Source organism: Larimichthys crocea, chromosome XVIII, assembly GCF_000972845.2.
Source record: "Larimichthys crocea isolate SSNF chromosome XVIII, L_crocea_2.0, whole genome shotgun sequence".
NCBI lineage: Eukaryota > Metazoa > Chordata > Actinopteri > Sciaenidae > Larimichthys > Larimichthys crocea.
Window position 1 is genome coordinate 10,847,721 of NC_040028.1, and position 14,544 is coordinate 10,862,264.

Consider the following 14,544-nt stretch of genomic DNA (forward strand, 5'->3'; position numbering starts at 1 on the left):
TAGGTCGTGTGATGCAGATAGAGAAGGTATTTTTTAATCATCTTTTAAATCCTTGAATCTCTCTATGACCCGGATCGTGTCAGTAATTGACCATTTATTAAAATGAAAGAGGCACAATGACCTCAGGCTCAGTGCCAAAAGCTTTACGCACAGAAAGCAACTGAAAAAAAAACGACGACTTGAATGAAAGGATTTGTCTCATAAGGAGTTTTTTTGGATAATCTTCCTCTCATAGATCCAAAACATACTGTAATGTTAAAAACACTGCTGATTAGTGGGGGAAGTAATGCCTTAACAGCACCGTGCACAGCCTGCCGTCTGTATTTGGTAGAAGAGACCCGCCCACCTAAATAAAGACTGGACCTTCTCTCTTCCAATCCAGACAAAAGGAGAGGACAGATCCGCGGCGGCGCGCACTGACTCGAGCATCCGAGCACCTTGGAGACGCCACCGGTTTGATCCAAAGCGCAGCAACGCAACCGACGCACACGCCCTCCAGATCTACCTGAAACCTCCCCCCCTCCAAGCCGGTTAATTGTCCTGTCTAAAGGCCGAGACAGCAGTCTGAGCCCCGGTTCGATTACAGCCAGAACACCGTGTTCCCATGATGTCATACCTGTGGATTCTGCTATTAGGAAGCCTGCTGGCTGCAAGCGCCAAGGCACAAGGTAATGATTTATTTTCCAATTAATCCAGTCCAGTGCTCAGCTGTATGCAGATGTTTTTGTTCGTTTGCATGCACGTCATCTCTATCTATCTATCTATCTATCTATCTATCTATCTATCTATCTATCTATCTATCTATCTATCTATCTATCTATGTGTTTTATATTCATCTTCATCTCACTGTCTCCTTTTTCCTCTCATTCATGTCCCTCTGGTTCTCACCTATCCTTCTCTCCTTCTGTCTCCTCTCCCTGTGCCAGTCTGCCTAATTACTCATCCATATGTGTCTGTGTCTGTGTCTGTGCCTGTTCCTGTGGTTGTGTGCGATCGACTCTCCTTTGCCAGCCTGTCTGCCTCCCTGTCGGCATGTCAATTCGGTTCACCTTCAGCCATAGTCTGCTTGCATTGAATCTGTTTTGATTGAATGAATAAAAAAAAACAGCTCTGCACCCGCCATCCGTGCTGTAATTGTTCATGACTCTGCAGTCCAGACATTAACGGTGAAATAGGTGTGTCATGTAATGTGGTCATATCTTTTTGGACATGAGTCTTGTTCTCACAGGGGTGTGGTGGACCCATTTTCCTTACATAAGTATTTTTCTCTTTCTTTCTCTCTTTTATCCCATTTCCCTCCTCTGTTTATCTGCCAATTTGAATCCTGTCACTTTTTTGTGTGTGTGTGTGTGTGCTCTCTCCTCTTCCTCTTCCTTCTTCTTCTTCTTCAGCTGGCCCATGGGCCCCTGCCCTTCCCTGCGGCGCATGCAATGATTTCAGATTGCTCAAACGCGCAAGTAAAGCCCAGACGGAGAGAAAGGAAGCATTGAGGAAAACAGAAAAAAAAAAGTTGGATGAAGATAAAAGAGAAATGACGATTGAAGGAGAAAACAGACATATGATATACAGAGAGGGAAAGTGAGAGATAGACAGAGCCAACTGTGAGCTTCATCAACATTATGCAAATAGGATTTCAGTTGAACGTTGGTGCGATGGGGATGTGATCTGGGGTAATCTCACTCTACCGGTTTACTTTTTATTACAAGACAAGAGAGGAACAACGCACACACACCCACAAACACGCACGTTCCTTTTCACTTTTCACTCCCTTTCCCACACACTTTATCTCCAATTGCATCTCCATGATCGCTTTTGCATTGAGTGTACACCCTAGTTACTGGTGAAATCAAAAAAAGATGGAGTGTTACTGCAGGTCAGTCACATTGTACTCATCATGTACGGTGTGTGTGAGCTATAGAAGTGAAAGATAGGGAGTGTCTCGGTAACTAGATCCAGCTCCAGCTGTAGACAACACCCAACACACAACTAGTTTCAGTGCCTTTCTCTCCCCGAGGGTCCTCAGCATCTGTGTGTGTGTGTGTGTGTGAGAGAGAGTGTGTAGGAGGGTGTGGGCTATAACGTTAACGTATAGAACATGTGGGAGTATGTGGGAGAGTGATTAAATGTTAGGTCATGTGTGTGTCTTAGAGGAAAGAAAGTTGTGTGATGTGCATGATGTGTGTGTGCAGACTTGTCCGTGTTTACACCTTTAACTACCAAGACATAAATCACTCTTTGGTTGGATAAGTGAAACACACACACACACACACACACACACACACACACACACGCACACACACACAAACACACTCTCTCTCACTCTCCGTCTCTACTCCCATAGGGGCAGTTTTAAGGTGTGCATGATTGGGGTAAACACAGCACTTTCTGTCCTACAAACACACAATAGAACCATACCTGACAGAACAATGCGTGGAGGTGTTGTTGTATCACCTGACACACACACACACACACACAAACAGAGTTTCTGGTGTACCGTTGTGGGGAAAGGCTTGGTTATCAGTTACACGCACATGCATATACGTACATTATTACTCATTCAACGGCACACAACAGGCGATCTCACACAATCTCACCGCACGAACCACAAGGGTCCTCTCCCTTTGGCACTGATTATTTGCCTCTGACTCCAGTTTATGTAATGTGGACTGTGCAGTTCTCCGTGTTACATAACTGAAAGTGAAGTGAATTTACTTCTTTGTTCTTTTGTAATTTCCTAAAACAAACAGGGCAAAGTGAGAGAAATGCAAATACCTTTTGTTCTTTTCTTTACTATTTGTCCTAAGAGGAAGTCGTAAAAGGTACCAAGCTTCAACAGTACTCTTTGAATCAGTAACATACATCAAAATCGAGCAACAAGAACTTTCGTAGCGTGTCAAGTATGATGTATGTAACACTTCGAGTGCAGCTTTCATGTAGATTTCAAGTGTTATTTAACACTAATAAAAAACATCTTAAGATGTGTATCTATCGTATTTAACTGTCACATATGTTTACTGATTTACAGAAGTCGTGCTTGCTGGACCATAACGATCAGGGAAATAGGAATTAATGTTCAGATGTTCAGAAAAAAAAAAGGGAAGAACACCATGCTTAGCATTCAAAAACCTGATTATAACTGTCACTTCAAGTTACAATTCAACATGTCAAGTCAATTTTTAGGTTTCTGTTTGACACCAGTTGTGTCTTTACTGGAAGTTTGAAGTCATCGCCAACAGCTAGTTACCTTAGCTCAGCACAAAGACTCAAAAAACGGCTGAACGGGTAGCTCGGCGGTGTTTAAAGGTAACAAAAGTTCACCTGCGAGCACCCCATTTTTTTACTTTAGAGTTGAAAAACAATAACTTGTTTGACAGGTAGTCATGTGTTGAACTATTTACCAATGACTTCCAGCAGCTAATGGTGATGACAAGACTGCAAGAAGTTCCTGTGCCTGAAGAAATCTGACGCATAACTCTCCGCCCCCAATCACCACCACCACCAATCCCGGAAACACTCATCAAGACAAAACATGTTAATTATGTGCTTTAGATGTGCTGGAAGGCAGATTTTATAACATTCAAAAAGAGCATGGCTAGATGTCTTTCCCTGTTTTCAGTCTTTATGCGTTCAGGGTGGTATCCATCTTGTTATGTAACTCTCGACAAAAAGTATGCTATGCTAAATTCTGAAACGATGCATTTAATGAAATTAACTTTTCTGGGTTGGATATATATTTTTAATGTTCTGTCTGTCAAATGAGTAAGCATGACACCCACACTCAGTGGGCAAGTTATTTGGTACCTGTAAAATCAAATCCAGTACGTCAGGCATAAATTTGACCTTTAGAAAGATATTTTGATTGACACTTTCAAGTCTAAAACTACATGTTTAGTATAGTATACGCAGCAGAGTTGTTGTACAGCATATAATTACATTGTATAATGTACCTAATCAAGTGTCTGGACAGTGTATTTATCAATCCATCAAACCACAAAAGAACACAATGTAACAGATGATTTTGTTCCCACATGTGTAAACTGGTTTGACTTAAGAGTTTTCCTCCGGGGACCTATTTGCAGTTTTAACACTGCACATGCTTTACAGTCCCATACAATAGCGTGCAGCCATGTCAGAGACACACAGATGACTCATCAGCCTCAAGGGAAAGCAGTGGCAGTGAAACAAAGGGAGTTAAGAGTTTGGGAGAGAGAGAAAAAGGGGGAGGAAAGAAGAGGGAGGAAAAGTGGGAGACAGACAAAAAAGAAAGGACGGGAAGAAGGGAGAGAGGTTTGGATGTGCAACAGTTTTATTCACTGCTGCACTAACACAAAACAGGACATGGCTTAGTCAAATTGTGTGAACTTGCCTGTGCACACGGACTTTACGTGTGTGTGAACATGTGGTTGTTTGCATGTTTGGACTGAAAGGGGTGTAGAAGGTGTTTTATGAGTTTCTACACATGCACATGTGTGTGTGTGTTAGTGGGTGGGGGTGGGTGTATGTGTATGGGGGTGTGTTTGTAGTGGAGGTAGTTAGAGGAGGAAGTGGCAAACTGATAGATGGGAACAGAATGTTCTATGGAGTGGCAAGAGAAAGGAAGAGAGAGAGTTTGTATAGGGGGTCTGTGTCTCTCACACACACACACACACACATATGCACACACACATACAGAGAGAAGAGTTACATGTGAGCCACATACCTCACACACACGTGCATGTAAGCTCGATGCCATGAAAAAATGTGCCAACTCATTTCCACGTTCACTGTAACTGAAAACACAGACGCATCATCGGAGAGTCTGGTCTCACAAAGTGACAATAAAATGTCAGTTGAACGTGAACGTGCACCGTTTGCAGTTTGCCAGATTTTTTTTGTATGTTTTATCATAAGCGTGAAGGAAGTTTAACAGAAACACACAACACACCTGCACTCACATATGCTGTTCTCCTGTTTATGAGGCCCTGGATGCTGTTTGATTTTCCATAAAACATTAAGGACACTGAGTAATGCTTATCTTGGACACAGTACAGTTGTTGGTATAGTGACGTTCACCAAAAAAACAAGGACTGAGAGGAACAAAGACTCTTTGTTTTTATCGCTGTCAGTAACCATGCATCTGTGTATGAGTGTCTCCATGCCTCTGATTCACGTTTCTGAGCATGTGGTGTGTGTGTGTGTTTGTAGCCATGCTTGTATGCTCTTGCTATAGATTTCATTTTAAGTGTATGATTTTGTATTTGTGTGTGTTAAGAGAGTCAGGGTGTCACCAGTGCTCCTGGAGAATTTACGGCGTGATGGAAATTGTTCTGAAGTGTTTGTGCCGCTCGCCCTCAAGGCTTCACTGACTCCGATGCAATCTCGCTTGGCAAACGCAGTGGATCCTTCATTTGAAACTGGCTTGGCAACTGATAAAAAAAAGATGAAGAAATATTCAGGAAGAGTGTTAGGATACTTAGCAGCTTGAGATGTCCTTTTACTTTCTGATACAGTACACTGTACAGTGTCTTCACTTTTTAAGCTTTCGTTTTCTAATAGTGTTTTAGCATCTTCCCTGCCTTCCCGTGTGTTTCCTTATTCACGTTTTCAATCCGTTCCAATGACAGTTTTGCAAGAAAGAAACACGGCATCACTCATACCTCTTAGTTAATGGTTGGTACAGCCCTGATGAACCAGCATCAGATAGCTGCTGAAATCAGCAGAGCGAAGAGCAATCAAGTCAGAGCAACGGTTTGCTGTTTCAGCTCCTCGCATGCAACAGGGGAATCTCGCAGCACTGGCTCAAACACCTCGCTCATCTCACACACAGAATGACACAAAGACATGCTCTTTGTATTTTCTCATTAGTACAGAGTTGCAATGCCAGCGCTGAGGTCGAGACTTCATATGGTGCTGAGGCAGGTCAGATGTGATCGATGCGTCTGTCATCCAGTTGTGGATGGAGTGTTAACATCAGGCACCAATCAGATCGGGGTGTGGCTCTATGTATGTGTGTGTGTTTTTGTGTGTGTCGGCGGTGATAGTCATGTTAGAGAATGTGTTGAATCCACAACAGCTTAACGACCATTCAAACAGATGATTTTAATGGTTTTAAACGATAACAGATGGATTACGGCATGCAGTTTTTAATTACCAATGGTTACACTAATCACTACCAGTATGTTCTAGATTACTGTTTTGGGTTAGACATATAATATTCCTGCTTGTAACAAAAAATATTGAGAGATGTTGTGTTGTCTCACTGGATGGATTTTATGTTGCTATGTCTCCTTCCTTCCTTCAAAAAGAAAAGGATTGCTGCCCTGGCCTCCTTCAGTTGTGTGATGTTTATTGAAGCGCCATGGTTTCAGGATAGCTTTTTTTCCCCAGTAGTCAGCGCTCTACTGGCTGTGTGCTCTGTTTTTATTCATCTGTAACTTTCTTTCTTCACACGACTCTGTGTAGATGATGCAGCCCCACCAGAGGAGGCAGCAGCTCCTGAGACCCCGGCCCCTGACACAGAAGTAGCACCAGATGTCCAAGGAGAACCTAACGCTGATGAGGAAGCTGTCCATACACCCGAGGTGAAGAAAGGAAATATTTTATTTGTTGGATCATTTAACCTGATTCTTTTTTTTTCTTCTTTAATCTCAGTAGATAGACATTGTGGGTGTTCTCACTCAAAACTGAAAATAATGTTTCAGTTTCAGGGTAACATTGCCTCAGTGTGACATTCAGCTAGTCAGGTTCACTGAGAACTGGATAAAATCTAGTTCCAGATCCTCAGGCAGTCATTTGATAAGTCAAGATGTATCAAATGGCTGAAAAACATGTGTCTCATGTTAGTTCTTGGTTTGGTATAGAAAGTTTTATGTAGCATAATTTTACTAGCTTCAAATGTAATGAAAGCTTTATGTCTTTGACCTTTTCTACCTGACTTTGTGATTGTATTTCAGCTAAGCTCCAGTGTGCAAATGAGGTCTGGATGGTTAGGCACTATACTAAACAAATAAGCTTAAGTGATCTTAAAGCTACCTGAGGATACCTTTAACTATGGATGTTTAGAGATTGTTTTTCCTATACAACATCAATATGTGAACAAAATTTCAAGAGATGTAATTCTGTGAATACAGGAAATAACACCAACAGTGAGTGACTCCGAGGCCCCTGCTGACACTGAAGAAGGAGCTGATGATCCAGTGACTCCTGCAAATGCGGACGCTGAAGAACCAACTCCCGCAGCCGAGGATGCAGAAGCAGTGACTCCTGCAGCCGAGGATGCAGAAGCAGCGACTCCTGCTGCAGCCGAGGACGCAGAAGCAGCGACTCCTGCAGCCGAGGACGCAGAAGCAGCGACTCCTGCGGCGGAGGACGCAGACGCTGCGACTCCTGCAGCCGAGGATGCAGAAGCAGCGACTCCTGCGGCGGAGGACGCAGATGCTGCGACTCCTGCACCCGAGGACGTAGAAGCAGCGACTCCTGCAGCCGAGGACACAGAAGAATCAACTCCTGCAGCCGAAGACGTAGGAGCAGCGACTCCTGCAGCTGAGGACGCAGAAGCAGCAACTCCTGCAGCCGAAGACGTAGGAGCACCGACTCCTGACGCCGGGGATGCAGAAACTCCTGCACCAGCAGATACAGAGGCTGAAGCAGCTGTAACAACAGAAAGTGAGTCGCAGGTGGTCAAATATACACATTAAAAATGAATCAGACAGGTTTTCTGACACAAATACAATTGTCACTTTTCTGATTTTTCTAATTTTAGGTAAGTCCTGTACTAGTAAGGAAGTTTTCTCCCAAACTGATATTTTATTCATTGATTCTGTGTAATGTTTACGATAAATCAGATCTTCTGTCTTAGCATAACAACATGGAACACAGTTTTTTTCTGATATCTACTGCATTTCCTCAACTTTTTAATCATAGTAATAGAAACAAATCTAATTAGTCTGGGTAATCTGTGATTCAGCGTGAGGCCAATTTTAAATCAGAGGCCTCAAAACAAAACAAAAAAAGATTCCAATAAGGTCCAGGTTACAGGCTTTACCTACTTTTCTATTCACTGTGTCAGTGTGCCAAGGTGCTCAGTATCTCTGGTTTCACAGTGCAGTAACACAAGTCAGGCCATGTCATAGCACGTTGGATAAAATCAATGATAAAAATAAATCAGTCATCATATACGTTCTCTCTACTTCATTCTCCTATCCAGAGCCTGCAGATGTTCCAGAGGCTGAGCAACCAACAGCTAACGGAGAGGAGGAAGCTCTCTTACCCACTGATGCAAAACCTGCTCAGGAGGTCAGTAGCAGTTTAAAAAGTCTTTAAAAAATATCATCATCGTTAGTTAAATCTTCTCTGGCAAACATATTCTGATCTAACAGACTTTGAATTTATATGTTATATGTGTTGCTGACAAGTTTATTTGCGTTATTATGTATTTTTAATAGGATGAAGTGACAGATCCAACAGAAACAAAAGTGGAGGAAATAATAGTACCAGTGGTCAGAACAGGTGTGAAGGCCCCTGTCCAAACAGGTAAGAATGCATATGTTAAGGTGTATATTTTGCACACTTTAGTACATAAACTCACACCACTGATACATGCATCATTCATGAAAGCAAAATTTTCCATGCTTGTTTTCATGTTTTTTGTATATATATATATATATATATATAAAATATAATATATATAATATATATATATATATATATATATATATGTCCCAACAGTTAAAGCTGAGGTTACTCTACCTGAGTTGAATGTGAATGATGAAAGGATTTTGTTTTTCATTATTCGCTCCAGTCATTTAACCAAAATTACTTAGCCACAACCATAGCTAAACAAATTACTAAGCACACCACAAATAATTACATATGGCTCACAAGTTCTTTTCATCATACAAGAGCACACAAGGACAACATCATTAAAGCTGTTTATTTCAGTAACTACAGAACCAATGAATCTAGAAATAAATGCCTCTTTATTTGATGCTTGGGAAAAATGGAAAACTTGGAATAATCTCATTGGGAAAAGGCTTGAAAATCTCTGAACAGTATGAGTAGTTGTGATCGTGTTTGAGCTGAACTGACTGAATAATTCCGTTGTGTATTTCCCTTAAACTCTGAACCGGCTACAATATTTCAAAACATATTAAATCTGCACTGTGTCATCATTTGAACCCAAGATTACCTATGGCTTTATTTTGGTAATAATTTTGTGTTATCAGCCATTTTAGGAAAATGTACATGTCCTTTTTTCATGAAATATTATGTATCGTTTTGCTGCAACTCCCTATTTTATGGACAAATTAATGAAAAACAGATGTGCCTTTCTATCAGAGCATGTAAATCACTTAGGGAAGTTATGAGGTGGGATTTTGGCCCACATAAATTTACCTCTTAAATTAAGGGTGGTATTATTTGAGAAGGGAAACCTCCCAAATTACTTCAGTGAGATTTTATCATAATCAGAGTGTCGCTGTTTTCTCATGGGGCTTCAGGATTTTAAGTTTTCACACAATGGTATTCTCTTTTTCATTGTCTTTCTATCACAAACGTGAATTCTTTCCTTTAATGCTGATCTAATTTCAGCATTTTCTGTCCCAAGTACTGTTGTTGTTGTGTCTTTACCTGCTTTATAGCAGGACATCCTCCTTTCCGTCACTCAAGCATTGTAATTTTATGTTTGGCTGGTCATTATCGTCTCTCTTCGCAGTGCTAACAGCTAAGATAGGAGGGTGCATTTGAGTACTGAGTGCAGGAAATGGTTTCTATGGGAGGTTTCTTCCATGTGAAAACTGACAGGGGAACATTTTCTCTTGGGGGTTTAAGAAGGCAGAGGAGAGGAGTGCAAAGAATAGGCACAATGAGGTTTCCAAAAGGAAAGCGATAAGGGGAGAAGCAAAGGGAAAGAGAAGAGAGGAGAAGGTGGTGAGGTTACTGGAAAAGCCAGAGAAGTATAAAAGGAGAAAGGTAACTCAGTTGGTAGAGGAAGAATGAGGGACTCAGAGTAAAACTTGGCTCAAACTATGGTTTCATTAATTAACATTTTTGTACTCATCTGTGACGAACGATGCTTTGCAATACTTACTCACTTAGTGTCAGCATTTTTTTGAGGTGAAAGAATAGGTCACTGGATAATGGCTCTATCAGCCTTGAAATAATTCATTGATCCTACCTCGCCCTGCCCAGCCTAAAACTGTTTTATGCTCTGAGTCACACATGTTGTATAAGTCACTTGGGTTTTCCCCTGGTGGGTGTAGTGTCAGGTAATGTTTCAGAGTCCTTATCGAGGACACCTCTGCAGGGCATTCACTAGGGGCCATGAGGGACTGAAGCAGGGAGTGGTTCCATGATGGTTCATGTTATCATAAAATAGTTTAACATGGAACGGTGTAGTTAGTATAATGTGTCAGAGAGGCGACATGTTTTTGGTGAACATCTGGAAGATATCCCTCTTGGGTGGGACCGGGAAAAGAGAATTTCCCTACTGGGACTAATATTGCATTTCTGTCACCAATGATATCTAATCTTTTTTTTTTTTTCTGTTGCAGAGCCAGAGCCAGGGAAGGTGGAAAATGAGGGTTAGTAACTACTCAAAACAACTGCTGATTTGATTGTAGCCTATAACCTAAAAATACCCAAGTACTGTATGGAGATGCATCTCATGAATGTCTGGTTTTATCACACCCACCTCTGTGCAGCAGTGAGATTAGCCTGTTTGTGTTTACCACAGTGACTGGGATTTTTATGGGATCAACAGCATCTCCTTTCTCAGGAATTTTATCATGTAAATATGTGAATTACATAACAACATCACATGTAAATACAACCATCATCTTTCATTAGAGAGGATTAAAGTTCACTACCTTATCTGAGCAAAGCAGCTTATTGAACCCATAGGTATTTGTACTTCGGGCTAAAATAGTCTAATCTCGCCATTCAGATTTTTCTACGTTCATAAAAAAGGCATTTATAAGTTTTTCCTTCTCTTGTCATTACCATTTTATGTCACTGAACATTAACACTGCCTAATGAACAATGACACAATCGTGAAGTAGTGTACTGGCTGGAATCTGACATGAAAACAAAACAAAAGTTACCGCCCTACCACATGGTTTGTAGCACAACGCCACTTAAGACAATGCCTCATAAACCGTGCTTGTAGACAGTCTTCTGATGGATCTCTGTACAATGAGAATGCTGTTGTAATTTAATGAGCTTTGTTCCCATAACAAGGAAAACAATTGACTCCTTCTACCTCCCGGGTTGAGAAAGTTTAATCACTAGCCACAAAGCAATTTGACAGCAACGCTTCAACACCGATTTTCTGCTTCTCTCGCCATTCACCCTTTATTCCTCATCCGAAAGCTGCTTTATCTAAGTTGGTATAATTATTATAATCTAGTAAAAGGTCTTGTTTAGCGCTCTATCATTATCAGCTTTGTCAAGTTGAAGCAGGTAGAGGGCAGCCATGATGTCACAGGCAAATACAGATAGGCACCACAGAGTGAGATAACAGGGCTCTTTGCATATCAGATCAAAGATCAGAGACGTGGCGACGCTGAGGATGACTTTCTCTCTTAGATAGTTTATTTCTCTAAAAAGATAAGAGTGCATCTTTGTGCAGAGGGGACATGAATGCAGGGCTCTGTGTGTTAGTGGTTAGGAGATAAACTTTAGGAGAATAATCCTGCTCTTCTTCTCTGCCCTTTCAGTCACAGCTTTTTACATGCATCATAAACATGCATCATTTTAATCACTTCTTTCTTTCTCCCTGTAGCACATGTTGCTGGCGCCACAGGAGAGGGTAAGGCTTTTTTTTTTTCTTTTTTTTTTTTGTGCGTGTGTGTGTGTGTGTGTTTGTGGTCAAAATATGCACAATAACAACAAAAATAATCTTCCAATCCAAATCACAGATTCCAGTCATATACTGTTGTAGCTTTGCAGCCATAGCAGCAGTTGTAGGGCTTAGGTAGTTATGAAACTTTGCGCAACACACAGGATATTGTTGGCATGCCACTGACAATAAAAATAGGATACAAGACTCAGCGGAAAATGCCTCTCTCCTATTGTTTTAGTTCAAACAATGCTTGAAACTGGCCTTCTTTAAGAGCATTTTACTATGAAGTCTTCTCAAGTGTAGACACGTTACATCAGTTCGGTGTGCCCGGTCCTTTCTAAAGCTCTGTAACTTTTGAATGTGTTCCTGAAAATTTTACGAAAAACATAACATAAAATTTTTGCTTTCATATGCAAATCACCGGTCTTTACCACAGCCATACCAACAAGGTATGCGATTTATGATAATGCATGACTGTTTGTAAAGGGTGTATAGTGTTGCTAATTGTGTCTGTATGTCCTCTGTTCTCAACAGCAGACAAATCTGACGACCAAGGTGAGTTATCCGTCTTCTCTCTCTTCTTTTTTTTTTTGTTTTGAACACATTAACCCACTCACTCATGTACTGCCGCAAACATACCTGCAGCATAAGCATTCCCCTATCAGCATCCATCATTTAAAGAGCCTGAGGCAAGTGTGTCGTTGCTGCAGCTGCTGCATGACATTTTCTTTACACTTTAACCGAACTTCAGTAAGTATCTTTGTAGAATTACATAAATGACAAGTTCAGGCAAAGGAGGCAAATGGGGATGACTGTGCCTTTAAGTGACAATGACTGAAAGGTTTGAGTAACCTGTTTTAAACTTTGCAGTGGTGGGACTTGATAGTCAACACACAGCTTTACAGTTTTAATTGTACTATATCTGTTATAAAAAAAAAGTCTGGATTAGTTCATCATATTGAACTGCATGATGGAAGGAAGACAAAATATAAGAGTTTCAAAAAGATTTGAGGAAATCCTGCCACGGAAACAGATAAATGATAAAATCTTGATGTATTAACAAGCTACACAATTTTTCTCTGACCTCTGACCTCCCAGCTATGCAGCGTACAGAAATGTGATACGGGTTGTGTGGCTGCTGACCACATACAGTTCCCATAGATCTTTCTTTCCATAGTTCCACGGTGCATCATCACTGTCGGTTTATCTCTGTATGTGTGTATGTACATGCATGAACACACACACACACACACACACGTTTTTTACACCGGACAAACTGGTGTTGCCATGTTGGGAATCTGCCATTACATGTTCAAACACATGCACTCACCTTTACTTCCTCTTGCTGACTCACTCCATTCTCCCTGTTTTATTCCACTTAATTTCACTCATTCATTTTTGGTATTTGATCTGGAATCACGCGAGGTGTCTGACTCATGCCACTCCCTTGTTTTCCTTAGCTTTTAGTTTTGTTTACTGCTGGATTGACTGCACTCTTTCATTCTCTCTTATGCCCTTAAGTCGCTGATTCATCAATTACACCCCAACGTCTGTTTTTTTTTTTAATAACAATATAGATATCTTCCTTGCATCTGACATTTAGTTTTACTCTCGAATCAATTATGTATGTATTTGTTTTCACCTCTGGCAATTAGTGCCATAGGTGAACAACAAGTAATGAATGCGATTTATGATAATGCATGACTGTTTGTAAAGGTGTATAGTGTTGCTAATTGGTCTGTATGTCCTCTGTTCTCAACAGCAGACAAATCTGACGACCAAGGTGAGTTATCCGTCTTCTCTCTCTTTTTTTTTTTTTTTTTTTGTTTTGAACACTTTAACCCACTCATCATGCACTGCCGCAAACATACCTGCACATAAGCATTCCCCTATCAGCATCCATCATTATAAAGACCTGAGGCAAGTGTGTCGTTGCCTCAGCTGCTGCATGACATTTTTCTTTACACTTTAACCGAACTTCAGTAGTATCTTTGTAATTACATAAATGAAAAGTTCAGGCAAAGGAGGCAAATGGGGATGACTGTGCCTTAAGTGACAAGGACTGAAAGGTTTGAGTAACCGTTTTTAAACTTTGCAGTGGTGGGACTTGATAGTCAACACACAGCTTAACAGTTTTAATTGTACTGTATCTGTTATAAAAAAAGCTGAATTAGTTAATCTATTGAACTGCATGATGGAAGGAAGACAAAAATATAGAGTTACAAAAAGATTTGAGGAAATCCTGCCACGGAAACAGATAAATGATAAAATCTTGATGTATTAACAAGCTACAACATTTTTTCTCTGACCTCTGACCTCCCAGCTATGCAGGTAAGAAATGTGATACGGGCTGTGTGGCTGCTGACCACATACAGTCCCATAGATCTTCTTCCAATAGTCCACGGTGTATCATCACGTCGGTTTATCTCTGTATGTGTGTATGTAAATGCATGAACACACACACACACACACGTTTTTACACCGACAAACTGGTGTTGCCATGTTGGGAATCGGCCATTACATGTTCAAACACATGCACCCACTTTACTTCCTCTGCTGACCACTCCATCTCCCTGTTTTATTCCACTTAATTTCACTCATTCATTTTTGGTATTTGATCTGGAATCACGCGAGGTGTCTGACTCATGCCACTCCCTTGTTTTTCCTTAGCTTTTATAGTTTTGTTTAACTGCTGGATTGACTGACTCTTATATTCTCTCTATTAG

General features: G+C 40.9%; 1 protein-coding gene across 3 annotated transcripts in view; it reads left to right on the plus strand.

Annotated features, from left to right (window-relative positions):
• Positions 1-349: 349 nt before the first annotated feature.
• The window catches only part of si:ch211-39i22.1 (neurofilament heavy polypeptide), a 19,299-nt gene continuing 5,104 nt past the window's right edge, over positions 350-14,544 (plus strand). Inside the window, exons 1-8 of one of the 3 annotated variants that reach the window (XM_019267037.2) lie at positions 350-668; positions 6,442-6,560; positions 7,110-7,644; positions 8,186-8,274; positions 8,424-8,511; positions 10,530-10,559; positions 11,759-11,785; positions 12,356-12,373. In XM_019267037.2, coding sequence (XP_019122582.2) covers positions 605-668; positions 6,442-6,560; positions 7,110-7,644; positions 8,186-8,274; positions 8,424-8,511; positions 10,530-10,559; positions 11,759-11,785; positions 12,356-12,373 — 970 coding nt within the window. In that variant the 5' untranslated portion in view covers positions 350-604. Of the gene's footprint in view, positions 669-6,441; positions 6,561-7,109; positions 7,645-8,185; positions 8,275-8,423; positions 8,512-10,529; positions 10,560-11,758; positions 11,786-12,352; positions 12,374-13,580; positions 13,602-14,544 lie in introns of all 3 variants that reach the window. The other 2 variants (XM_010743029.3, XM_027290935.1) reach the window with 2 other exon arrangements.